A 26677-nucleotide genomic window follows, 5' to 3' on the forward strand; every position below is an offset into this window, starting at 1 on the left:
GCTGTAGATGACAAACAAGCTATATACACCTCCACAGGATCATCAAGGCCTGTATGTTGCTTGAGTAGCATGTTATTCATAGGAATAGGGCCTGAATACAATGTTGCGCCCTCAGACTTTTGCGCCCCACTAGTATATACAAAGTTAAGGACGGCATGTCAACCAGGTCATTCGACAACCCGACGAAGCGCGATCGATGGGCCTAGATCTCGCATCATGAGGATCCGTATCGACGAGGCACGCAGTTGACTCTGTCAAGTCCACCCTATCGCATTGCACATACGACTACGTCCGAAGACGCACAGACCGCTCCAGACAACGACCAGGCGATCAGAAATTCGGCAATTTGCCTCGCAACATCATCAAACCGACCGGATTCCCCCTAGCATGATGAGATGACAGCGATCGATAGTCTCATTTCGGAAAGTCCGAATACATCGAGTAGCGCAAATCACACCCCAAACCCAGCTCCGACCTTGGTCCAGAACCCAACCCTACTCTTCCCTCTTCTTGCTCTTCTTGGCCTTTTTCCTCTCCTCGATCGTTTGTCCAGCCTTTTCCGCCGGCGCAATGAACGCCTCTTCTCGCTGAGCCCGTTTGGCCTCGGTCACGACGTTTTGCTGCGAGTCGAGCGAAACAGGCAGCGACCGATTAGTACTCCATGGAATCTTGATCTCGCGCGTGCAGCAGAAGCGGGACCACAAGACCCGGGAACACGACAGGGCTTACCTCTTCCTCCTTCTTCCGCCTCTCCATCCTCTCCTTGTCTTTCGACTTTAAGAAGTACTCTCCACTCGCCAACTGCATATCCAACTTGCTCGGTTGTTGAGGCGGCGGGAAGGGCGTGTATACCTTTTTCTGCTTCTTCTTCTTCTCCGGCGCTGCCGCGGGACTTGCCACTGAGGGGTCGACGACGGTGTTGGGCATCTTGGAAGCCGTACCCAGCGGGGTCTGGTTGGATGTCGCTCCGTCGGCCGAGTTGCCTTGGGCACGGTTCTTGCGGGCGGTCTTTTCAGAGGTCTTGAGGTTGCGCTTCTTGAACTCTGCTCGTACGATGAAAGAGGTTTTGGCGATAGTAGCGTTTTGTCAGCCATATTCTGTTCGTCGTCGCCGGATCGATTGTCCGGACAAGGTCTCAGTCGACTTCGACTCACGTGGCAAGAACCGGTCCCAACTCTCCCCCGCCAACTTGGGATCCTTGGCAAGTTCCCGCCTGATCATCAACTCCTATATTCCACAGTTCCAACGTATCCTCCGATGAGCATCTTGAAAGAACAAAAAAGGATATAACGGAGACCGAAACCGAGGACTGACCTTTATCCGATAAATCGGATGAACATTCTTCATACAATCCAATACGATCCTCCGAACCTCTTTCAGACCCTTGTATTCGCCCATGCAGGAGACGGTGTTTCCTTGTACGAGGATGTAGCAGTTCGTCAAGAGTTCGATGGCCTGGTGAGGGTTTGCGGAAGGTTGGGTTGAAGGGTGGTTAGCGAAAGATATATAACATGAAGAGGGAGGCGAGGCGGGTGATAGGAAGTAGAACGGAGAAGGGAGAGAAGGAGAAGGAGAAGAGAGGGTGAAACCTCGACTCCGACGAAAAAAGAGCAAAAGACTCACCTTCAACGTACTCCCCCCAGGCCCGACCAACCTCTGCCGCCTCTTCACAAACCGCTCTTTATTCCTGACCAGCCCACCGATCTTGATGACATCACACGCTACGCCATCTTCCAATACTTTCGCCGCTTGAGGTAAAGAGACACCACGGGCTAGGAGCTTGATGAGGTCTCTGGATGAGAGGATGATGTATGGGTCGAATGTTTTCCTGGTGGTTAGGACTGTCATTGTACCGGTTAGGAGGTCTAGGGTGCAGGCGATGCCCTGCGAGTTTGAAGAGATCAAGATTGCAGGTGTATCAGCTTCGAGTCCAAAATCTCGCAACGTAGACTATACTGAGCAACTTGGCATTCCAAGACAAATTCGAGTTGATTTCCGACTCACGTGTTTCCCCAAGACCTTTGTCACAGCACCCCAACTCTCCCTCAAGTACTGTTCCCTATACTTGGGGAAGAGGACGGCGAAACTGCTCTCTTCGGTAAACGGACCGGAGACGTTGTCGGCTTCGGTAAAGGGGTCGATCTTCCAGTGATCGATATCGTCCGTGTCCCATGCTAAATTATTGAGTATTGGATATCGAATTCGACCGGGGTTTACCGCAACACAAGAGTTATATTATGAATATAAGAACGGCGAACGGTTCGCTAGATGAGGAAGAGGGACAACTCACGTTTATCCTTCCTATGCCGCTTGTTCTTGTTCACGACGACTTCTCCACCCTCCTCGGCGTCCTCCTCGGCCTTGCGTTTGCCTTGAGCGTTGACGACCTGGTCGGTGTCCCTGATCCTACCGGTGACGAGGGACGGGTTCGATGGTCCTGCTGGAGCGGACATGGTTATATGCTGTACGTTTTCTTAAGGAAGAGCGGTGTAGCAGCTAGTGATGCTTGCGGTTGTCATAGGTAGATAGGTAGATGTGTGGATCAAGTTGGGGGAAACTTTCCGTTCCGAGTTGATCGCTAGATCTCATGCTCTTACGCAGGTATCGTCAACTTTTTCTGGAAGAGAGAACGCTAGAAATCGATGCCGTAGTTGCCGTAATAACGCTAGTTTCGGTGTTAAAATACGCCTTCTCTGCTAAAAAGGGCTGATTACCTAATCAACTTGTCAAATTATCTTTCGAAACTATACGGCTATCATACATCGGTACATCGATTCATAACGCCTATACCTCCATCTTGCCATCTAAATACAAAGCAGAAATACAATCAGAAAACTTACGAGAATGTCCGGTATTCAAGAACCCGCCTTCACCTCCCAGGTCACCGAATGGTTGAGCGACAAGGACAACGTTCCTGTTCTGGACGATCTTCAGAAGTGCAAGTCCCGCCCGCCCGCTTCATCCCCTGCACCGTTCCACCGTTGCTAACCGGGGGGTTACATTGTATTACCTTCACTGAATCCGCAGTCGTCGCCCACAGAGACATCGCCGTCCGTCAATCAGAAATCATCGCCTACCTCGCCTCCCAGAAACACCTTCGACCTCGCTTGGAGAAGATTCCCGGGTTCTGGCCTTGGACTTTGAGCAGGAGTGCGACCTTTGCCAGGGCCTGTACGAGCGAGAAGGATTGGGATTGTTTGAGTTATTTGAAGGATATGGAGTTTGTCGTGGATCCTAGGGATTATAGGGCGTTTGATGTTGTTTTCGTGAGTAGTGCTCTCCACGCTTCGTATCGGATGTCATCACGTTGGCTTGACAACTTGCCATCTTCATTCTTATCGCTATGTTTTCCCTTTGCGCCACCTTCAATCTCCTGTGTAATCAAACCCAAACCCTAGCACTTCGCCGAGAACCCCTACTTTACCAACCCCTCCCTGACCAAATCCTACGTCGCCACCTCCGGCCCCACCCGTGGCCTGACCGCCTCTGAACTCATCGGACGGGCTCGTCCTTCCGACCTCTCCACTATCCCTGACGATATTGGCGAGAAGATCGAGGAAAAGCACACGGTGGTCAAGGCCCCGGAGGGGGAGGAATGGGACGTCAAGAAGGTCCAGGAGGAGACGGGGGAGGAGGTCAAGTTGGCCAACACTTTCTTTGACGAGATGGACGATCTTTTCGGGCTGGTAAGAGCATACGTTTTTTTCCTCTTCGTTCTGCTTCTTAACGTTGATTGATTTGGATCTTATCTGTGATTGTGTATCTTTTATAGTCGACCGAGATCAAGTGGAAGTCGGACGAGATGAACCTCTGCAAGTTGTTCCCCAGGGACGAACCTGGTACGCTCCTCCATCTATCTATCTCGCTTTCTTTCCTATATGCTGACATCTTCCCTCCATTCCCCTCGCACTAGACGCCGAAGACGAGAACGATTTCGATGCCGGCGACCGAGGCTCGTTCTTCCACTTCTTCACCGAACAGGTCGATGCGGATGGGTTGGCGAGCATGTTGTGGCAAGACATTTTGCCCAACTGTGTGGCTTATTTCGAGGGTAACGGTTAGTCAACTTCATCCTCCTTCTACCACCTTGTTCAAGGGTAAAGCGTGAACTGACGAGACGTATTTCTCAATAATCCGAATTTCCGACATGGCAAACGCAGGCGCGGACAACGAATCCGACGCCGACGACTCGATGGACGAGGAGGATATGGAGGACGACATGTTGGGCGAGATCGACTTGGTCAGCGAGTCTGACGAGGATGAGTTGGAGAGCAAGCCTGTCGCCAAGAAGCAGGGCAAGGAGGAACAGGGTGGACGGGCCGCGAAGAGGGTCAAGACCCAGTGATAGGTCGATGAGGTTGATTTTCGAGCGAGGGATGATACGATGGGGAAAGAGCGCGCTACTTTCCTTGCGATACGACGTTTTATGTCAGACTGCGATACGATTTGATATGCCGATGGGTGACCCGAAACATTTAGATTCAGTGGCCGGTACGACGCGATCCGACTTTTCGAGATGGCCCTGTCAACAAGAATAGAACAATCGACGAGAGTCGCCAGTCAGTGCTGGATGTACAAGCTGATTGGCGGTGGTTGATTGTGGCAGGTTCAAGAAAGGGTTTGGAACTGTTATTCTTTCCATTTCGAGATGTTCGCGAGTAGATGACCTGGACCCGGCTCCCCTTGAGATTCGGTAGCAGAACGATACTAGTGCTACAATAGGCCTGTCATACAATCACGATTGGTAATCACGGTTCGAACAAAGCTGTAAGATTACATTTGCCACTCAAGCAGAAGGATTTGCTTTGCCTAGATCTTCAACCTCCCATATTTTTCTCACAACACGCTTGCTTCTGTCCCTCTTGCGCAAAGCCCGCTGTAGAGTCACATAGGAAGTACCAAGAAAATCACTCGCAGCACTGATGGTGCTTATGATAGCAAAGTCCACCTGCTGCTTATCATATGTAAAGCTATTTCCATCCACTCGTTTCACAAGCACCAGCTTTGCTGATGCAGAGTTGAGAGATTGTTTTGCTCGAGCTGTATCTGGCATAGGCCTTTGATTACGGGCTCTGATTGACTTTTTCATCCTGGTACTCAAGGAGTGGCGTTGTTTGCTGTGTGCCTCAGATTCTGTCCTGGTATCAATTGTACCTCCAGTGTCTGATGAGATGAAATCTGCTGCAGAATCAATAGGCTGGGCCAATTCGAGGCTGTGTTCCAGCAAATTCATGTCCGTTGTTGCGGGCACTCCGTACCGATTGTTTGTGCTCAACCTGTCTTCATATATTGATGGAACCTGGGTGTTCTCACCATTGTATTCCTGGCATGGTTGATTGGACTCAAGACCGACAGGCCAATTGGACCCAGTTGAAAGAGCCTCAATTTTCCTCAACAACTCCTGGTTCATGTGGTCACTAGACTGTGCTTTTCCCAGGTATGTGACCTTCCATTCTCCACGATCGATGTCAACATCTAGCTCGGCACTATGTAATGACGTGCGGCCAATCCCAGTGATCTTAGTGACATTTTTGTTGCCCCATATCCCTGCAGAGAACACCCAGTCTCCTTCAATGTCAAATAGCTGCACATCAATCCGTCTAACATGATATAGCTTTGCTGCTAGACCACCTTGAGAGGTCTTTGGGAGCAGCTTCATTGCAAGAGTCTTACCCCTTGCGGAACCTTTTAACATCGTTTGGATGGGATCCGGTTGAGTGTAGCCAGATCTTGCTGTGTGTGTTCCGCCACCAGAACCTTCCTCATAGCCCATGACCATCTTGCTCGACTGGGTCATCAATGTTCTGCCTGTGCTGAATCTCCCACCCGCACTCAATGATTGTGACCCATAAGGAGCAGATGAGTTCCAGTCAGGAGCCACTGACTGATGGCGACACTGATGGACTGAAGAGGAAGCAAATGTCATTTCCTCATCAGATTGACTTGGTGTGATATCTTTGATATTGATATAATAGAGATTTGTTTCAGGATCATTGTTGTGGGAGATGTTCTGCTCAGATGCCAGGGCTTCTGGTTGAGCCTGTTGTTTTAGACAAGACCCTCCCTCATTGTGCACTGTCAGGCACATGATTCTGTTTGCTTCAGTTTCTGTGTAGTCTTCAACTTTCCAGATCTCAAGCAGGACACCCCTCGTTGCATTTGAATCTGCCATGGCACTTGAGACTGCACAGGCAGAACATCCAACAAATGCAGCTACGTCTTTGTAAGACTGCATGACCATTGCACTAACCAGGTTGCCATTTTGGTTCTGAAAGAGGGTATCATCCTTGTGCTTCAGAATACATCTCTTTGGAACTGGACCAGTACGGCGCCTTGATTCTTTCTTGTCTTTTGCTGAGGGCGGCTTCCAGCAATCATCTGCCTGAGTGGCTTTTCCACTTGACTGAGCAATGTATACATCTATTGCATCCAAATGGTCTTGCATATTGTCGAACCAGAAGCTGGGGTCTTGATCATGGGGATCATTCAATCCTAAGGAATTTGGAAGAAGTGACTCGTTGCATGTGTATTGATAAGCACAATCTCCCACAGAACCCCCTTCTTGTAAGTCTGTGGCCCCATTGTAGAGCTGTATTGCGCCCAGAGATTCTTGGCGGATCTGTTCTTCATTTGAGGACATAGCCTCACTCGTCATCTCTGTTAAGATTGAGTTGTATTCTTCAATCTTCCAGAATCCATACACAATGCCCTTTCTTCGATCTGTATGTTTCATGGCATTGGAGATTGTAGCTTTGCAGCATCCAATATAAGCAGCTGCACCATTAAATGATGGCATGACTATTCCATCAACAGGATTTCCATTGTTGTCTTGGAGTTTAGCACCATCTAGCCGCTTCACAATACATTGTTGTGAGGAGGGTTGAGCAGAGCGTGATTGGCAGTTTGCCGCATTCTTTTTGGGCTCTTCTGTGTGTGGTTTGCAGTGCGTGCTCTGCTGTTGGAAAGTGTGTTCATCCAATTGAGGCATGACTACGTTTGCCATATCCCATTGGTCTGAGTGGAAGCTGAGGTCTTGATATGCATATGTAGGCTTGAAAGAAGCCGTCAAGCCCTCACTGGGCAATGACATTTCCCCTCCAAAGGCATATATCGCATGCTCACTGTCCAACCCCCAGGAACAATGTTCTTGTTGACCAAACGCCCAATAGTGAGAGTTAATGCTTCTTTCATGAGCTTGCTGTCCGTACTGATACCCATTTCCAGAGACCGGCATCATTGACGCATTGACAAGCGATACTTCCGACCAATCACCAAGACTCAAGTGCATATCTGTCTGAAAGTCGTTTGTAATCCCATCAACCCCTGTATCTAGCCAATAGTTCGCCTCAGGTTCTGCTTGAAAATCCGACATTGTAGAGCTTGCTTTGCTGTATGATTCTTGGACAAATAGACTCCTGTCAGTAACAAACTGATTTCACCACGAATGCAGGCTCGAGTCCAGATGTTTACTCCACAAGTTTTGTTCCCTGGTTGTATCTTGATCCTCAAAAGCTCTTTTGTACTAGCAACAGCGGAGACTTCCTTTGTGTGCTTCTCTGCACCCCTTATGCCTGCAAGGACAAAACCAGGGTCGTTGCTTCTTGGGGTGATGCATAACAAGCACAGTAGAGCTTTCGCAAGGACAGGAAGGTGGCGGACGATTGATCACAACCTCATCGCAGCCCAACTCTAAAAATCTTTGAGCGGGAAGTGAGCAGCAGCTGACAGATCACTGCATGAACGAAATATTAGCTCTTATCAGAGAGCCAGCAAGATCCGCGCTACAAAACTGATCTGGCAACATCCAAGGAAATGCATCGCATTAGCTGGCCCGTAGAAACAAATATGGCGGTCTTGAGAGGGCCTATACAGAACACCGCCGGATCGATTCCGTTACCATGGCCATAGTTGACCTCGCCCGACGAATAACAAGCTCTCAGGATACCTTCGGCTAACATAGAGGCATACAGATCAAACCGAAAAGGAAAGCTTCAAGCCGCTAGTTATGCCCGTTCGACGCAGCCCCTCTACGCGCGGTCGGCTGCAAACGACTTCCTTGCGTTCTATCGTCCCCCTCGTCCGTAAATCTGGCTCTTGATCATGCTTTACGCACATTTCACCGTCCTCCTTGTGCTTCTTGTACGCGTTTACCTCTCGATGTGTTTACTTTGAGCGATGGATTGCAGTCGATGATAGAATTCGGACTTCGTGCTAGGGCCTAGTCTCGATTTATTGCCGTGCCGATCACTGAAGTTGGCATAACACAACAATACGTGCAGTAGCAGAAATTACGAGGCTGCATCTCGAATTTCCTAAACCGTGTGCGCTTTATATTTGGGTCGTCTCGATGTCGCTCAAGCACCAAAGCAAAACCTGTTCGTAGCGCGTGCGACGGTAGGTGGCACTCAATGCTTTGGTCGAGATTCCTCGAGATTTGGGCAACTGGTTACTTGCTGTTCCTGGAGCCTTTGGCATGATACGAGAAGTGAAAGAAACAGAGAGTAACAGTCAGGTGTAGAAGGGACGTTCCAGTTTGGGGTCGATGTATACCTACACATCGCGTTCTCGCATAGTTCGCGGAATTGATGAGATGAGACTGGCACAATCGCCGTTATCCCTAGATGTCGTACTTGATCGGCGTTTGGCAACGTAAGGAACGATTTCGTTCGTGGCCATCCCAATGAGTTCTGATTTAGCATGTCGACATCGGGTCGAGGCAGGATACAGTTCTCATAAATCGATACGTCGACGGAGGTCGATGGAGCGAGGATTTCGCCACATGCGCCACAGGCGCGAGGAAGCGCGTGGCCTCCACATCAGTTCATCGTCTCCGATCATAGTGCGTAGACCTCGAAGGCACAAAGCGGGGTCAACGAGCGACGTCATGCTTTTCTGCATAGAGGAATACAAGTTCATCTTAATAACAGGTGGCCCAAATCGGAGAGGCAGTTCAAGCGTTGGTAGCGATAGGAGGTAGGGGTCGAGCTCCAAAAGTAGCCTGCCAAGCCGCCATGATCCTGATCAAAGTCTGTTCGCCGTGCTTGCGACCGATGAAGAAACCTCCGATGGGAGTATTGTCGCTCAGTAGACCGATCGGAACGGAGGCTGCGAAATGGGTGCTCGCATTTAGTAAAAGAACATGAAGCAGCGATAGTCAAAAGATAAACTCACCGATAGGGTAACCGACCATAGCCGCAGCCGAATGATGTCCCTCTCGAACCATAAACAGTGCATCCAGATCGTACTCTTCCATAACCGCATCTAGACCACGCTTTCCAGCAACGAGCTTCATCTCGGCCTTGGCTTGAGCGTACTCGATCGAGTCGACCTTCGCGGCGGTAAGCGTGCGTTTCAAGACCTCTTGGCCGTGGTGGCCGGGAGGCATCTCGATGTCGGCATGTTTCTCGTTGAAGCTGTGAAATCCGAACAGAGTGTCAGACTGGGAGCTGTTGTAATACGCTCGAATTTGTTAAACTTACTCGATGATATCGGCAACCGAACGGCAGCCTCCCTCGCCACCAAGACCTTCGAGATATTTGCTCAGGTAATGGTTACAGTCCGCCGCCACAACCAACGCCCTTGAGCCCCACATGCAATCCCACAAACTGCCATCGACCGCGGAAGGGACGTCAGCCGGGTCTTGAACCGTCGCCCCGCTGGCGGACATCATCTGAATGACCTGCTCAAACGGGTTGGCGATTTCGGGTACAAGGATCTCTCGACCAGGTCGGCGCCAAGGGTCGGTGTCGACCCAGTTCTGTTTCGTCGACGAGAAAGATCAGTCCTGTGTTCTGCTAGAAATGCAGCTGTATCACAGGAACTCACCTTCCGAGGTATGCCGATCCGCAGGCCTGCAAAAGTAGGGTTCTCGCAGCTGTCGATGTACTGCCAGACGAAAAATCATTAGCGAACGCCTGCGATGAGTATTCAACATTGCAACTCACCCTGACGCCCCGTGGAATCCTGTCTACCTCGAGAGCTGCAACGCGGCACGTTCTTTGTCAGCCGGACCTGCCCGCTTGTAGACGCGAACTCGTGCCCTTGAGCTTACTCTTGAGATCATCATCATCGCGACCGTTCATGACGTCCATGAGGATAGCCAGACTCTCGACGTCTTTCGCCATCGGCCCTGGAGTATCAAAGTAAGGCGCGAACGGTACCACCCCTGCACGACTGAGCATACCCACAGTGGGTTTGAGTCCGTACAAGCAGGATTGAAGGCAGGGGAGGGTGATCGAGCCGTCTGCAGAGCGGGTCAAGGTCAATACGTGAAATTCCAAGCACTGTGCGGACTGGGAAATTCACCTGTCTCGGTCCCGATAGACGCCGGGCAGAATCCGGCAGCTACCGCTACCCCATTTCCACTCGAGCTGGTGCCCGGAGAAGCGTGAGCGGCCTACGACATTGACATCGCATTGAAGCTCCCTCGTCAGCTTGCGCGTATCATAGACTTGTCAACAGAGACGACTCACGTAGACGTTGATAGTCTGACCTCCGACGGCACTCCACCCAGGCCCGGCATTCCCGCTCTTGTAATCCGCCAACTCGCTCATGTTCGCCTTGGCCATGACTATCAACACCGTACAAGTGTCTCTCGTCAGCCATCTCCGCGGGTACAGCATGATTCGAACAGGTAAGAGAAAGCGGCTTACTGATAGCTCCAGCTTGTCGCAGCTTGCGGACGATAAACGCGTCCTTCTTGACTGGCATCCCGAGGAGAGCGAAAGACCCGGCGGTAGTAGGCAGTCCGAGTTCTTCGTCTGTACCGATGTTGTCCCTAATGAACGAGAAAACAAGATCAGCTCAGAGCGGGACAGCCCGAAATTGTAGATGATTTCGTAAGACTCACTTGACGACGATCGGAACTCCCCACAATGGCGTCCTTTCCCAATCGACGATCCCCCTAGCTCGGAACTGATCACACATCCTAGCCTCATTCAAAAGGCTCTCCCTATCTCTAACCCAACAGAGGGCTCGGAGCGTAGGGTTGTGCTCGGCGATCTGGGTCAGGTAAGTCTCGATTATCTGCACCGAGGTGAGGGTATGAGCTTGCAGTGCTTGGATCAAGGTGGGAAGGGTTGCTGTGTAAGGGTCGAGTTTCTGGGTTTGGTGGTGAGGTGGACAGGGGGAGGCCGAATGAGAGTGAGAGTGAGAATGGGGGTGTAAAGGCGAGTGCGAGTGGAGGTGAGCGTGGAGTGGCGAGTGCGAATGAGCCGAACCCGACCCGGACGAGCCGACGGCCGGATGAAAGTGCTGATAAATCGAGTTGTATGAACTCCCGCCCCGGCCCGTGGATTTTGACTCCTTTCTCTGTCGACGAGCCGAAGGCGAGGCGATCACCGGGCTCGAATTGACGTGTTTATCGCCTTGGATGGTGTTATTGGTGTGGTCGCCATCAGAGTTGAGTTCCAATTCAACTTCTTTGACGATGACCTTGGCGGTATGCTCGACCTTCTCCTTCTCTTTTTCCTCTCCTTGAACATCCGATAGCGAATGTTGATGGACCTGAAAACTAGCCGGAATCGAGTTTGAAGGGAGCCGTCCGGTCCTCCCCCGTCCGCGAACGATAGGGCTGAAAGGTCGACCACTTCCAGACCCATGAATATAGGTATTGGCAACAGCGTTACCTCCCGCAGGTGCGCCGAACCTATCGATCGACCGAGCCCGAGATCCAGCCCGAGCCTGAACTTGAGATTGAGCTCGAGTTCCCGCTTGACTGAGAGTCCTAGTTCGGCTCCTAGTCTGACTTGTGCCCTTGTCCTTATGACCGCCTACCAACTGGAGAGCCGCAATCTCGTGATTGATCGGAACGGGTGTTGCGGCCGAGATGTATTGAGGGCGGGTATGACCGTGACTGTGTGGATGGGAGTGTGCAGAAAGAGATCGTTGTCGTCTCTGCCTCTGGCTCTGGCTTCGAACCTGAGAACGTGACTCCTCTTGATGGTAATCATGATGATGTTGATGTTGATGTTGAATTTGATGTTCTTCGATCCGGACCATATCCAGCTTTTCATCCAACTCCGCTATCCACCCGTTCGCCTCCTTTACGTCCAAAGCCGTATTCCCGTTGGCACTTTCCTGCTCGACCACTGTAGCTCCTTTCGAACTCAACGAGACTTGCTTCAGGTTCGACTTTGACTCCGATTTCGATCTCAAACCCGTCTCTGGATTCTCGACGACGTGATCCGCAATTGTATGTCCCAGCGGGTCGATCTCGTCCTCCTCCTCCGAGGCGGGACTGGGAGGTGCGGTAGACCATGGCGAAGACTCTTCCGACGCGAGTTCAAGCTCAGGGTGAGTGTGGTCGTGGACGATCAGACCAGGGAGCTCTTCGTTAGAAGGGATCGAGGGCAAGTGGTTCAAAGTGTGATTGTGGTTCTGGTTCTGGTGATCGTGGTATTGAAATTGGTTGCACTGTCGATATTGGTATTGGTGTTCGTGTTGATATTGGACATCGTAATCATCGTACGCCTCTTTCGAATCCTCTCCGATCGATCGCTCTCGTCTTTGATTCTGATACTGAACAGGGGTGTGGATTTGGGTGTGGGTGTGGGGAAAGACCGAGGTAGCCATAGAATAGAAGGACGACTACTGCTATTCTCCTTTGGTGGCTGGTGTGATGCGGTCTAGGTGATCGATACTGTGTAGGGTGGACTACGGGGTTCGAGGTTTGGGGGCGGTAGGAGATGGTATTGAACACGAGGTCACTGGATAATAGGCCCGGTATTCGTAGATCTCCTATCGAGGTTTCGAGGGTTGAGTGGAAGTCGAGTGTTTGTGGGTGGTCGTGTGAGGCGAGGCGAATTGTATGCTTGTCTGCTTGAGAGGTTTCGAGGGTTCGGGGTTGAGTTTACGATGCTCGTGAAGCGGGACAGGACGGGAAGGTGGTGAGCGGGGAGGACTGACCTGTTTGTACGATATCGTCGAGCCTTTATATATGTATCGAGGCCGATGATGATTGTACTGTCGATGACGATGCGATAGCTGGATGTGTCACCCCAACGGACTCCGCGTCCTTGTTTATCAACGGAAGGCGAAGGCGAGAGATAAGAAACAAAGGGGAAACAGCGGGGGCGATCGCCCTTCGCTTCCGCAAGCGCAGAGCTCAAGCGCCTGGTCAGATAGAAGCGCGAAGATCAAGGCGGAACACTCACACGGGACCAGTTTCTATCTCGTGGCAGCGAGGTGGCCTCGCGACGCCACCCCGCTGCCACGAGGTGATCGTCATCGCGTGAAAGGGGAACTCATGTCGGACGGCGATCTCCGAACACAAGTCCCGCGCCCGACGGACGATTTCTACGGGGCGCCAATTGGACCACTTCCGTTTGCTCGGGAAAACTTGCCGGAGACGAGACAAAACCTGTCGGGGACGAGACAACGTAATTCAACGTAATATGACGTAAAGATATTGGCAATTTCAGACGTCTGTTTGAAATTGCAAGTTATACTGGCAGTCTCCCAAAACTGACCCCACCGTAACGATACGGCGTACATCTACACATCATAAACACTGCTAGTATTCGAGATGTGTTTGTACGAGGTATACATCCCCTAGATGACAACGTAGTATACACCCACATTACCCTTAGCATGGAAGCCCTACTCGCTCAGTTACAAGCCCAAGGCGTGGTGGAATCACCCTTCGTGGAAGAAGAATGGAAGCTTCCAAAAGTTAACACCCCGATCATTGATCTGACGACCTCTTCCCCCTTCGATTTCCCTCTATACGATCCAATTCCTTTGCCCGACGAGGAAGAGGAGGCGGAACTCGACATCGAATGCATTCCCTCTCCCCTAGCCGCCGTGCAAGACCTCTACCAACTTGCCGATGAGATTACCGACATAAACCTCCCTCCCGACCTTCCCGACCAACCTCCAAGCGATGACTTCCATGTTCGGCTCCCCCCTATCAGCCCCACTGTTACCCTTACTGCTCTCATCGACGCTGTCAATCTGCATGGCAAACAGAATGGCTATGCTGTACGCAAGGGCAGTACAGCTAAAGATAGGAAAGGCGAAGTTGCATATGTGTATCTCGTATGCCCGTACAGTGGGGTTTATAAACCGTCTCATGCCTACTTAACTGAAATCGGGCCTATGACAAACCGCCGACCCTCCACCAAACGTCGAGGTTGTGAATTTAAGTTATATGCCAAACTATCGAAAGGCATGTGGTCGGTCGTAGCTAAAGAACTACGTCACAACCATCCTCGCGACCCTTCAGCACGCTCTCAACATATCCATCGAAAACCTACTGCAGCTGAGACCATCGCTGTTCTAGCTGCATTTGATGCAGGAATCAATAGCAATAGGATTCTTGCTTCACTTCGAGAAACCGCTAAACGTGAAAATCGGGAAACTCTTGTATCGGAACAAGAGATCTACACCATGCGATCTCGATACTATCGTATAGGAGGGGGAGGTCGTACGCGTACCGACACCTTGATTCAAGAACTGAAGAACTCAGGGTCACATACCGCCGCCAAGTTTGGACAGTTTGGTGAACTCACGCACCTGCTTATTACCGATCCGATGGCACTCGCGCTGGGCAAACACTATGGGGAAGTTCTCTATATCGACTGCACCTATCGTACCAACAAATTCAAGCTGCCTCTCTTCCATGTGGTGGCCTCAACCGGTGCGAATTGTTCTTTTACAATTGCCTTCGGATTCTTAGCCAGGGAGCAAGAAGACGATTATCTCTGGGCGATGCATAACCTTAGAGATTTACTACGTATCGTTCCGGTGAAAACATTCGTCACCGATAATGATAAGGCTCTTCGAAACGCTATCGACCGTGCTTATCCAGAGGCGACAAAATTGCTCTGTATCTGGCATATCAACAAGAACATCGTCTCCCGTAAGAAGGGAATAGCCGAGGAGGATTGGAATAAAATGCTTTCCCATTGGTACCGCATTGTACGAGCTCCCACGCTCACTGAATTCGAGGAGGTGCTCACCTCCTTTGCGATGGAGTGGACCTATCGCGACGATACAGAGGCTGCATGTACCTACATGATGACACTGTTCAACGACGCCGAATACTTCTGTGCTTATGCCACGAAGGGGAAATTCCACCTCAATGCAACAGCCACAAGTGTCGTCGAAGGATCACATGCAGCTCTCAAACGTTCTCTGAACGCTCGAGCTAGTGATCTGTATCATGTCACCAACAATGTGCTACGGTACATGACAGCTGGTCAGTACCGTATCTTCACAAAGCATGCACACGAACAAGGGCGAGGATGGGTGGAATTACCGTCTAGTCTAGCACTGGTGGGTTTAATATTGGTTTGTAGACGTCGTAACGTTACGAATAACTTCGACCATTTGCAGGTACAAGGGAAAGTCTCTTGACATGCGTTACGTCTTATGGTAGAGGGTCCTCATGCCCATGCTCGTGCCAGCATGGTCCAACATAAACCACTCGACAGGTGCAAGGATATTTGGGAAGAGGATATTGACACGGGCGAGATGGTCAAACTCCCTGGGCTTTGTCTCTATACGCAGAGCACAGGCTTACCCTGCAAGCACGTGTTTGATAGTCTCATACGCGGAGTTAGAGTACAGCCTATCAAACTGCACGAGATACACAGTCATTGGCATCTCGTACACGAGAACCAACTGGTAGAAGAGGCGCAAGCGATCGGGCATTATGTCCCCCGTATCGTTACGAGGGAAACAGGCGACTTGGAACTACGAACAAGGGCAAACATCGCTCCTCCAATCGTCAATCGATACATCCCTGTTGATCGAGATGCTCTTCCACCGAGGGCAGAAGATGATCCAACCATTCTCGACCCCATGAAGGCGGTACACGTGGGAAAAGAAAAAAAGAAAAAGAAGAATGCTGTCGCGCCGAGCTATCAACAGTCGCATGGCTTGGCTGAAACACTAGCTCGTATCGATCCACCGGCTGCTGTCGATACTCCTGTTGCCAAGACAGGCAGAGCCTATTCTCGTCACGAGAACATCATCAATCAAGAACGGGCTCGGACCTCGAGCGCACCTGCTACAACAGATAGAGCTCCAGTCTCGTGCAGTGTGTGTGGGGGGCCACATAACTACCGTTCACCCAAGTGCAAGCAAGGCCTGGCAATTGTGCAAGCTGAGGTATTAGCAGGATCTGCTCGTCGAGCAGCATCGCAACAATCGAACAACGGTAGAGCGATGAGCACCCTTTCCATTGAAAGAACTCCAGGAACCGATGTCCACGAAAGGCAGGGGGACCTGAGCGTTGGTGTGATGCTCGCTCCATCAACTCAGCCTCGACGACAGGGATGATTGATGAGCCAAACTCCGATTAAAACCCTCCCCGTAACGATACGGCGTATGGAAAAAAGTCAAAGGACCCTTTGATCGTTTCAACATGCCTTTGGGCGTTTAGCGCGCGTCGGATGAAGCCGCTTGTTCTGTGGATCGTTCTTTATGTCGCGTATTCCTCTGTTCCATATGCCACAATTAGATTTGAGTTTGAACGATGTCTCATACGACCACCGTCGTCAAGTCGATGTGTTTCAACCCCTCAATGCTGGAATCTGGTTGGCCGAGTCATGACATCACCATCGTACGACACGTCGACAGATTTTTCCTGCCTAACAAAACAAAAAACATATAACTCGACAGCTCATTTACGATTCGAAGAGATCCCCCTTTCACTTCAATTCACCTTTATTCACCTACTCTTCAATTCGGGACTCGTACTCGGACTTGGAATAAGTGGGATTCATTCTCTTGTTTACTTTTGTGAGTCCTCTCGTATCGATACGGCGTACAAAGGACTCTCAACTGATCATTGTTGTTCTTCATCGCCAGCAAACTCATTTTGTTAGTACCGCGTTCGACTGTCTTTATACTCAATCTGATCATCGATGCTGTGCTTTACAGTGCAACCATGAACGACCTCGACTCCGATGAAGAACTCCAGGTGGTCTCGAAGGCGGACAAGGCCCTCTTGAACGCCCAGCATCAGATTCAGGCTCAGAACGAAGAGCTGTGAGTCTATAGCTTTTTCTCGTTGTTGCTATACGTCTTGTCGCTGATAGGGATCGATATGTCTAGCGCCAAACTCTTTCGTCTCGAATATCTCCTCGAATGGCCGGAAAACCTGCCCCGTTCCGGTCTTAAAGCTCACCCGACCGGCTTCGTCTCGTTCGAGGATTGGATCGATCAATATGTTGCGGCCAACAACGAGGCCCAACGTATCGCCAAGGGGGGAAAGAAGGGAATCGATCATTCCCCCTCCAAGAAGACCCGCAGGCAGATCGTGTCGAAGGTCGACGGCGCCGAAATTCCCTACCTTCCTAACGACAACACCAAGCCGGTCATGCGTCTCAGCACTGGGGCGTACGTTGCCTGTCTTCAGATCAAGGTCGACAAAGGCGGGGTGAAGAACGACAAGGCCGGGTGGAGGGACGACCAGACGAGTGAGTAATGTGTTCATTTACGTCGTATCGTTACGGTGCTTATCTTATTCGTATTTTTCTTTCGTTCAGTCGCCGAGATCATCGTCGACGAGGAAGAACGCGCGGTTCTTCCTATCTTCCCGCCCGTGGACTTGCTGATGGCGTGGTTGAGGCCTAACCGATCCGGGAAGGTCAACATCAAGCCGATCAACGGCTGGTTGGTGAGTCGTTCGATTACATCGTTGTTCATCGATGTTAGCTTACGATTTGACTTTACATCTAGGATCAATGGCGCGGTGGATGGCAGGTCGCCTGCCTAGGTTGTTACCAAAGGGTGATCGAGAAGAACGAGCCCCCTTCTTACATCGATGAGAACCAGCTCGTCGTCAGCAACCCCGGTATCGATCCCGACAACATTCACCGCCCCCTCGTCCACTGTGTCAAGTACGGCCCCGTCTTCCTCTGCCGAAAGAACCTTGGGTCGTCCGACGAACGCACTTGCGGCCAATGCAAGGACAAGAAGGCCGTCTGCCACGCTCGGGACCCTCGTGTCGGGGACATCGCCAACGACCCTGACGCTCATCCGATGAAGAGGATCGACGCCGTCCTTGAGACGATCTTTTCCCAAGGTCAAATGACCAAGGAGGCTCGACAAGGACACGTCCTGCTCATTCGTGAGCAGTTGAAGGCCAATCTCTGTCACGCGGCTCGTGGTCACGACGGGAACCACCCTTTCGTCTCTCACAAGGAGCACATCACCGGTTCCGACGACGAGAACTGACCGGCGGAACGATACGGCGGGGTCGACAGGAGTAAGATCCTGATTTTTAAATTCCAGAACTGCTCTCAACCGGTTCGATTATCTTTGGGTTTTTCAAAGATTCTTAGTTACGATAGACAACGGGGGGGGTGAAATTCCCCCCCCATACGTTGTATTTATACTGGGGGAGGTGGAATTCCTCCCCATTCGGCGTGTTTGTTCATATCAATTGATATGTCGCTGATAAACTGGTCTTCGACACCTCGTAACGATACGACGGTCTGCATAGAGTTTCGTACAAGAGGGAGTCGGTAGTACATGCTTGGTAGACATCACGTGACACGCTTACGTCACCCTCGCGGCAAGCCACCCTTACGCAATATTACGTTGTCTCGTCCCCGACAGGTTTTGTCTCGTCTCCGGCAAGTTTTCCGTTTGCTCGTAGTCGTTTAGTCAGCAACGTTTAGTACACAACGTATACTCGTTACTCGACAGCGTTTAGTCCTTTACTCGACATCGTTTAGTCCTCTACACTACAACGTTTACCTCATACCCAATATCGTTTACTCCCTCATACTGTTTTCATACATATACCATACGTAACATATTCAAGTCGGCCGACCGGACCCAACATGAACGCTACTATGCAGATCCATTCCACTTTCTCTGTACTAGTCTTTCTCCTTCACCACCATCCCGTATTCCCACCATAGCTATGTCTACTCAAGAAGCACGACTCCTGTTCTTGGCTGATATCGCCTATACTACCCACCACCCTGCTGTCGAATACCTCCTCTCGCCACCTCATCAAAGGGACCCATTACGCATATCGCCTCTGATCTCCTCTCTCGACGAATTCCTACACTTCCTTACCCTCCATGTCTACAGCAAGATCTCCAAGCAGCTCTACGCACACTACTATCAGACTACCTCACACCTTCGAGAACAGCTGATCTCGGTCGAGACTTCCCTGGCTGCGCGAACGTCTCGAGCTTCCCAACCGACAGGCGGCCGACCTGTCGGTGGTCGTTCGCATGCAACCCCTATTGACCCTGTCAACCTTGAGCAGATGGTACGCCTCGGATTTACGGACAAGCAGCTCGGCTTGATGTTCGACTGTCATTCCTCGACTATCAAGCGTCGGCGTCGCACTCTTGGACTCATGAAGCAGGAACCCAAGCACCGATTGTCTCGGGCAGAGGTGGAGCAAGCTATTCTACAAGCGATTGGGGGCCAGGACGAGACTACGGTAGGAGCGGTCACTGTTTGGGGCCAGCTCAAAGCCTGGGGCCTCTCGGTAACACGAGCCGAGGTAAGGAGCACCTTGCAGCAGTTGGAGCCAGCAAATCTTGCCAGTCGTACCACGCATACAGTACAACGACGAAGGTACCACGTACCGTTTGTGAACTCAGTCTGGCACATCGATGGTCAGCACAAGCTTATCAACTGGAAGTTTGTGATACACGGTGCCATCGATGGCAAGTCACACCTTATCACCTGGCTTCATGCTAGTCCGAACAACTTTGCCGAAACGGTTGAAGGGCTGTTTCTGGAAGCCGTCGATCAGTGGGGCTGGCCTAGCCGTATTTGAGCGGACTACGGGGGAGAGAACCTTAGGGTGAAAGCGCATATGGAGAGGGTACAAGGTACGTTTTGTGCATGCCACTTGATACCAGACTTCACTGAGCCTAACTTATCGCCGACTGTCGGCCGACAGGTCGTACCAGAGGTTCATTCATGCAGGGTCGCTCTGTACACAATGTACGCATCGAACGCCTCTGGAGGGACGTCGGCCTGAAGGTGACCAGGAAGTACGCACGCACCTTCGAGCTCTTGGAGAAGTCAGGCGTCCTTGACCGCAACGACCCAATACATCTATTCTGCCTCCACTACGTCTATCTTCCACAAATCAACTACTCTCTCGATCTATTCCGAGATAGTTGGAACTACCACGGGATGAGCTCAAAGGGACTGGGCGGTGCTAGTCCTATTCAGCAATGGGTGGGAGGTATGTTTCTATCTCCCTGCGACGGACCTCCGAAACTTATTAATTAAACAGTACTGATTTGATAAATTTAAATGTCTTTCGTCCTGAGCAGGCCTACTCGACGCGAAAGCGGCCGGCTTTCACATCGAGCTGTCACCGGATCTACGTTACAATGAGGACGAGGACGAAGCATTCGCTCTAGGGGTAGAGGACGATGTTGTGGAGCTACCACCTCGACCGGAACATTTGCAGCGCGACCAAAATCGCCATGGCCGTTCATCAGCAATCGACACCTCCCTATTCCTGGACGACACTCCTGTGGTCGAGCAAAGACGTCAGCCTCACTACGAAGACCCTCACGTTGTGGTCCCGCAGTTTGGGCGGCACGTTCCTCAACAACTGTTCGACAGGGAATTTCAAGACGAACTCCAGGCCAAATTCCCGTTTGTCGCGCCAAATCTCGGGGAATTTGGAGAAGAACGTTACATAGCGGTGCTAGACTTCGTAGAGACCTTCTTACGACTGCTCACCCAACCTGCTTGCGTGTGAAAACCATACATGGCCCTGCAATGAATAGGTATTTTCGAGTTTGATGATGATGTCATTGATGACGATAACGCGTTGTTTGTTGTTGTGTTTCACGTTTCAGGTTGCTCGCTTAGGCAAACTAGGTTCTCAAAGGACCCTTTCGTTGCTGTTGTTCTGTTCCTGTCGCTTACATCAAAGAACAACAAAGAGAGAAAAAAACTGCTGACGTTCTAGTCGATTCCCTTATAGGTAAATACCCCTGCCGTCGCTTTCAAAACTCCGACGCCTTCAACTCCCCGTATTGCCCACCTATACGAACCTACTACCCTTCATACAATCCTAAAAGTTCTCCAAGAATCGCCATGTCAGACAAGGAAAACGAGCTTCCGAGCAACAGCGCTCGAGGGGAGGGGAGTTCGAGAAGGGCGGGTCGGCCGACTGGCGGTCGTGAGTCGGCCTTGGGTCGTGTGTGCAAATTTGACATCCTTTGAGCTGTTCTGGTTCGTTTTTGGGTGTGACATCAAGCTTCTACACATCGAGGAAGTCGGGTGATGATGCGTAGGGGTGTAGGACGTCCTGCTACGGCGGCAGAGTCATCTCCCGAGCGAATAAGAGGAAGAGGAAGAGGTAGCGGAGGTGGGCGTGAAAGAGGAAGTAGAGGGACTCGTGGGAGGGGTCGAGGTCGACGTGGAGGCGTCCCCCATCGATACGCCAACCTGGATCCCGAGCAGTTCGGTAGCGACGATGATCCTGATCTCCTACAAATCGACGTAGAATCTGAGGATGGATATGGACGGTCTCCTACCTTTCGGAGACAGATGTTTGGGTCGGTGTTATAGCGATCACGTGACGCGTCGGACGCGCCGTACGCGACTCCCGTATGCAACTCCCGTCGGGGGTACTTCTCGGTGTTGTTGTTCTGATGTAGAACTAGTACCTCTGTAATAGCTCTACATCCGTTATTACATTTAGATGTCTACCCGTACCTTGCCTCATTCCTGCGTCCCGTCAGCCTGTCCAGGGGGATCCCCGCCGGGGGCCGCTCCCGGGCCTTACAGAATAACGGATCATCAAAGGACCCCGAATGGGGGAGCACAGGGAGGTAGCCGGATCCCCTTGCAGTTGGGTGCAAGCGGAGTACCCAACGGTCCAGATAGCCATCTGACGTTGGTAGGAGTGTTCTACCCGGAAGGAGTGCCGGTCCAAGCGCTCATGTTGTTGGATTCGGGAGCGACCGGGATGTTCATGGATCGGACATTCGCGTCGCTACATGGATTCGACGTAACGGACCTCGAGACGCCGCGGGTAGTAACGGTGATCGATGGTCGGGGGATCCAGGGAGGGAGGATCACCCAGAAGGCTCGTACGCTGGTACGTACGGGAGTGCACCTGGAACTGACCGAGTTCCACCTCACCGATTTGAGTGGGTACCCGGTCGTACTAGGTATTATAGGCATCCGCGGTACGCATGTCGTACACACGCGGGATGTAGGTTTTCACCTCGTACGGAGGTCCGTTCGGAGACTCTCTCGGAGACTCTCTCGGAGACCTATTAGGAGATGTGTTCGAAGATGTCTAACTAGCACCTTGTAGTAGTTAGACATCCGTTATTACATTCATTACCCTACCCGTACCCTCTAGTCCCGTGTGTTACTATTCAGGTTTGCTGGCAAACCTTATAGAATAACGGATCACCCAAACACCCCGACTAGGAGACCCCGTATACGATGAATACGTTCACGCAGTGTTACGGACCGGATAGGGCTGTCCACCCCATCCCTGCGGATGCGATCCCGGTCTTGAGCGAAGACGGGAGCATGCAGATGATGGATGGACAAGGAAGGTTCATGTGGAGGAACCCAACTGGGGAGACGCTGGTAAACGACCAGTGCGTCTTTGCCCACCAGCAACCGGAGGTAGGTGCCCTGGGGGTACCTACCGCTTCCACGCAGGCCGCACCGGCCAACAACATGGGGCAGACTCCCCCACAAATGCAGTCAACACCCCCAGCAGCTAACCCTGCTCCGGCCGCTGCGCCTCCTACCAGTCCGGACGTTTCCGCCCTGCTCTCCATGATGGCGAACATGCATAGCCAGATGATGGAGTTGGCGATGTCGAGGGACACTCGATCGGCGACGGCCACGGAGGAAGCGAGAGCGAAGCTGTTCAAGTTCGGTACGCCGGACAGGTTCGATGGCAGCAAGAAGGAGAAGGTTAGGGGATTCCTGGACCAATGCAACCGGGAGTTCCAAGTCAAGCCGGGGTTGTACACCGACCTTTACAAGATTATGTACGCGGAGTCGTACATGGATGGGCAGGCCCAGGCATGGGCAAGGGAGTACTCGTCGGGGCGAACTCAGGTCACCTGGCGGGAGTTCGAGGCGTTGCTCGTGGAGATGTACGGAGGTGGAAGGAACATCCTTGCTACGGAGAAGGAGTACTACTCTCTGAAGCAGGGCAACAAGAGCTTGAATACGTACATCACCGAGTTCAACGATCTCGCCGCCCTCCTCCCAAACCTCAACGAGTACGGCAAACGGTCGTTCTTCCGCGCCAACCTGAACCAGGCCTTTCAGGACGCTATTATCCCTATGCCCAACCAGGAGCATATGACGCTGGCGGAGTTCCAGATGGAATGTCGTCGGTACGAAGACCAAGCGGAAGCCCGTAGGCACACGTCTTCGGGTAACCGTGCCCACACGAGCGGGAATCGTTACGCAGGTAACCACGTCGCTCCCCGAAACCCTGTTGTGGTTAACACCACTGTTGCCCCTCCTGCGGTGGCCGCCACGTCGGGTGCTACGCCCATGGAGGTGGACGCTGCGAGGATGCCCGGCGGGAAACCCTGCTACAACTGCTGGCAGCCCGGCCACAGGAGTGCCCAGTGCAGCAACGCCAAGAGGTCTCCACCTGCTTGGTGGCAGGCTCGGCAACAGGCTGGTCGAATGCAGGTGGCTGCGACGTACATGCAACCTCCCGCCCAGAACCACCAGGCGTATTGGGACGAGGAGTTCGCTAAGCAGAACGGGGACGAGCCGTTGCTATGGACTCCGGGTGCTTAGGGTTTTCGTGTTTGTCATTACTCATTGTTGTACCTTCGTCGGCAGGACCGACGAAGATGTTTATCACCATTCCTTTTTTTTACGAACTTAACGAGCCAACGACAATCAAGTTTGTCTTACGAAAACAATGAAGTACCACGACTCGCTTGGAGGCTCAATCGGAGACTCGTTCGGGGACACGTTCGGAGACTTTGCTGGAGAAATGAATCGCAACAAGAAAATAGCATAAAAATAAAAAAGGGAGCCGACCCCCGAACGGCGACCAAACGAGACGTTACAAACACAAACAAAAATCACGCTCCACCACCGTCGCCACCACCGTCACCACCGCCATCGCCACCGCCATCGCCGCCCCCATCGCCACCATCACCCTCGTTGCGGTCCGCGGTGTGCTCGGTCGCGGTCCCCTCGCGCTGGGACCTGGCCCTGCTACCTCGTTGCGAGGGCTGCTTGTCCTGGGCGGGAGGGGGAGCGGCGTCCTTGGCGGGGGGCGGGTCGGCGGGGGGAGTACGGAACCGAAGGGGGTTGACGGCGGCGAGGCGGTCCCGGGCCCGTTCGTACTCCAAACGAGCGTCCTCAGCGACCTTGCTGGCGGCCTCGGCGTCAAGCCGCTTCTGGCGGGCCTCTTCGTCGGCCTTCTCGGCCGCGAGACGAGCGTCTCGTTCCCGCGCAGCCTAGGAGAACTTGGGTTAGCTCAAAACGCAAACGTAGAAAGAGAGTACTAACGATCTGGACCTCGGTCTCCTCCTCGTCCACATCCATGGCGTCCTCCTCGCCGGGCCACACGGGGAGAGGCTTGTACTGACCCTCGGCGAAATCGAAGGTGATCTTGCGGGCCTCTTCGAACCCTTCCCAACCGCGACGGGTGTTGGGGTCCAGGTGGTCCCACTCCTCCTTGTTGTCGGCGATGGCCTTGTAGAGAGCCCCGCGTTCGCTCATGACGGAGACCCCGGACCGACGGTTGAGTTGAGGTACAATCTGGATGTCGGATAGCATGCAAGAGGAGTCAGTGGAAGAAGAAGAAAAAGAAAAAGAATAGAAGAAAACAAGCTCACAACCGTATCGAGGAGCCTCTCGATCTCGGTCGCGACCTCATCCCGAGTCCCCAAGGCCATCTTGTCGGCGCGCAACAAGACCAACCCCGCTCGAACTCGGGTCTCGGTATCCTCATCGTCGTCGAAGACGACAACCATCTCTCGGGGAACGGGGGCACAACCGAGCTTCTTCGGGGCGCACCGACCGCAGGACCTGGTGACGTTGCCGGCGGTGTGCGGCGGGTGGATGAGATGGCGGCAGAAAAAGAGACCCTCGACGCTGATCACGTCCCACCACGTGCCGTCTTCCGGGTTGTACGTCACAAAGTCGGCGGGAGTGACGCTCTTGAACTTGCCACCGTCGAAGCAACGTTGGCAACACCATTGCCAACCACCGGAGAATTGGGCCTGGAGATCAAAAATCAGATATCAAAGGAGGGTCAGTCGGAGACCCTCTCGGAGACCCTATCGGAGACACGAAAACAAAAGAATATCAAAGGCTTACCAGCAACCCATTCACGCCATCCACATCCCCTCTCATCCAAGCGGAGATTACCTCCGGCGGGACGGTTCCTCGGAATCGTTCTTTCGCCTTCTGTAAGGCGTTGACTTCGTTGACCTCGAAGCCCTCCCAGTTGTTACCGCGTATGTAGCCATACACGGCGTCGTTGACCCAGTCCGTGGCGGCCTTGCGCTTGCGGGCTTTTGAGGGAGTAGGGGGAGCAGAAGGAGGCATAGTACGAAAGGAAGGAAGGAAAGATACGGGAGATAGTAAGCTATAGGTTTGCTAAAGGAGAAAGGATACGTACGTCGAAAAACATCAAGTCGACAAACCCCCTCGGGGGTCTTATACCTTTCACATTTCGAGAACAAGACAAAAGAGACCTAGGTAGCAACTACTAGGACAAAGCAAGAAGTCGTTACTTCGAACACGACAAAGAGAATACAGCGATATCGGTTAGAAAGGACGTCGATACATACGACATCACCTTTGTTTACATCAACGAACAATACCGCGGACAGGACCATGTTGCAATGTCCGCGGGGAAGACAATAGAAGATAGACGCGCGACGCGTCATCGTCGTCGGCTAGGCGTTTCAGACGGGTCGACGACACCGATAGACAATAGGTTCTTCATTGCAGCACCCACGGGCGCCGAGCAGTGTTTCAGAAAGAACCAGTGTACCTAGGCGTACAAATCGAAGGTTCTAGACGATCTCTTCGGAGACAATAGAGCGGAGGCACGAGGAGAGTCGCGGGGGTACAGACACTGGACGTTTCGAGGGAACAAAGAACTTCAAGATGAAACGTCTACTCTAGCCTCGGACTACTCGACTACTTTGGGCAATCTGGAATCTCGCCCTAAGGGGGGGATCCTATTATAGGCATCCGCGGTACGCATGTCGTACACACGCGGGATGTAGGTTTTCACCTCGTACGGAGGTCCGTTCGGAGACTCTCTCGGAGACTCTCTCGGAGACCTATTAGGAGATGTGTTCGAAGATGTCTAACTAGCACCTTGTAGTAGTTAGAGATCCGTTATTACATTCATTACCCTACCCGTACCCTCTAGTCCCGTGTGTTACTATTCAGGTTTGCTGGCAAACCTTATACTAGGTATCCCTTGGCTGCGGAGACACAATCCGCATATCCAATGGGACTCCAACGCGGTGACGTTCGGGGATGTCTGCATCAGCACGGGATGTCTCAAGAGGCCCGAGACGGTGTATGCTCTGGACGAAGTAGAGGTGGAGACACGAGGGATCGACCCGTTCAAGAAGATGAAGGGGTCTATCACGGAGGATTTGGTCGTCGCACAAATGCAGATGACCCGGGAGGACGACGAGCGGGCGAGGCGCCCGGACCTGTGGGATTGGGACGTCAAACCTACAGACTCGTT

General features: G+C 52.2%; 7 protein-coding genes across 7 annotated transcripts; 4 read left to right on the forward strand and 3 right to left on the reverse strand.

The window, feature by feature from the left end:
* Positions 1-262: 262 nt before the first annotated feature.
* Positions 263-2689, reverse strand: HD553DRAFT_301869 (putative rRNA processing-related protein). Its single transcript, XM_046178674.1, has 7 exons — positions 2291-2689; positions 2005-2174; positions 1624-1884; positions 1315-1455; positions 1155-1227; positions 730-1043; positions 263-620 (listed from the first exon to the last, which is right to left on the reverse strand). Exons 1-7 carry the CDS (start codon positions 2451-2453, stop codon positions 495-497), a joined length of 1248 nt encoding a protein of 415 aa, XP_046032531.1. The 5' UTR covers positions 2454-2689; the 3' UTR covers positions 263-494.
* Positions 2690-2844: 155 nt separating this feature from the next.
* Positions 2845-4629, forward strand: HD553DRAFT_365833 (uncharacterized protein; the record flags this gene model as incomplete). The annotated part of the gene is made up of 6 exons (XM_046184085.1): positions 2845-2936; positions 3041-3266; positions 3399-3686; positions 3773-3839; positions 3914-4057; positions 4161-4629. The coding sequence occupies 6 exons, from the start codon at positions 2845-2847 to the stop codon at positions 4343-4345; spliced, it is 1002 nt and encodes a 333-aa protein (XP_046032532.1). The 3' UTR covers positions 4346-4629.
* Positions 4630-4786: 157 nt separating this feature from the next.
* HD553DRAFT_327220 (uncharacterized protein) lies at positions 4787-7372 on the reverse strand (the record flags this gene model as incomplete). Its single annotated transcript, XM_046181782.1, has 1 exon — positions 4787-7372. One exon carries the CDS (start codon positions 7370-7372, stop codon positions 4787-4789), a length of 2586 nt encoding a protein of 861 aa, XP_046032533.1.
* Positions 7373-8810: 1438 nt separating this feature from the next.
* HD553DRAFT_320632 (amidase signature domain-containing protein) lies at positions 8811-12958 on the reverse strand. The gene is made up of 11 exons (XM_046181163.1): positions 12907-12958; positions 10850-12816; positions 10653-10777; positions 10473-10570; positions 10306-10396; positions 10052-10243; positions 9945-9979; positions 9826-9885; positions 9480-9757; positions 9172-9413; positions 8811-9105 (listed from the first exon to the last, which is right to left on the reverse strand). The coding sequence occupies exons 2-11, from the start codon at positions 12571-12573 to the stop codon at positions 8951-8953; spliced, it is 3000 nt and encodes a 999-aa protein (XP_046032534.1). The 5' UTR covers positions 12574-12816; positions 12907-12958; the 3' UTR covers positions 8811-8950.
* A 30-nt stretch (positions 12959-12988) lies between these two features.
* Positions 12989-18186, forward strand: HD553DRAFT_327222 (uncharacterized protein; the record flags this gene model as incomplete). Its single annotated transcript, XM_046181783.1, has 9 exons — positions 12989-13389; positions 13518-14045; positions 15435-16240; positions 16647-16746; positions 16816-16827; positions 16888-16995; positions 17062-17426; positions 17496-17626; positions 17689-18186. 9 exons carry the CDS (start codon positions 12989-12991, stop codon positions 18184-18186), a joined length of 2949 nt encoding a protein of 982 aa, XP_046032535.1.
* Positions 18187-19414: 1228 nt separating this feature from the next.
* HD553DRAFT_259821 (uncharacterized protein) lies at positions 19415-19654 on the forward strand (the record flags this gene model as incomplete). Its single annotated transcript, XM_046177396.1, has 1 exon — positions 19415-19654. A coding segment is annotated over one exon (240 nt), but the record flags the coding sequence as incomplete, so codon positions are not given.
* Positions 19655-19890: 236 nt separating this feature from the next.
* On the forward strand, positions 19891-20220 carry HD553DRAFT_278492 (uncharacterized protein; the record flags this gene model as incomplete). The annotated part of the gene is made up of 1 exon (XM_046178049.1): positions 19891-20220. A coding segment is annotated over one exon (330 nt), but the record flags the coding sequence as incomplete, so codon positions are not given.
* Between the last annotated feature and the right edge of the window lie 6457 nt (positions 20221-26677).

The sequence above is a fragment of the Filobasidium floriforme genome (genome assembly GCF_021052385.1).
Source record: "Filobasidium floriforme strain CBS 6241 chromosome Unknown HD553scaffold_31, whole genome shotgun sequence".
Classification (NCBI taxonomy): domain Eukaryota; kingdom Fungi; phylum Basidiomycota; class Tremellomycetes; order Filobasidiales; family Filobasidiaceae; genus Filobasidium; species Filobasidium floriforme.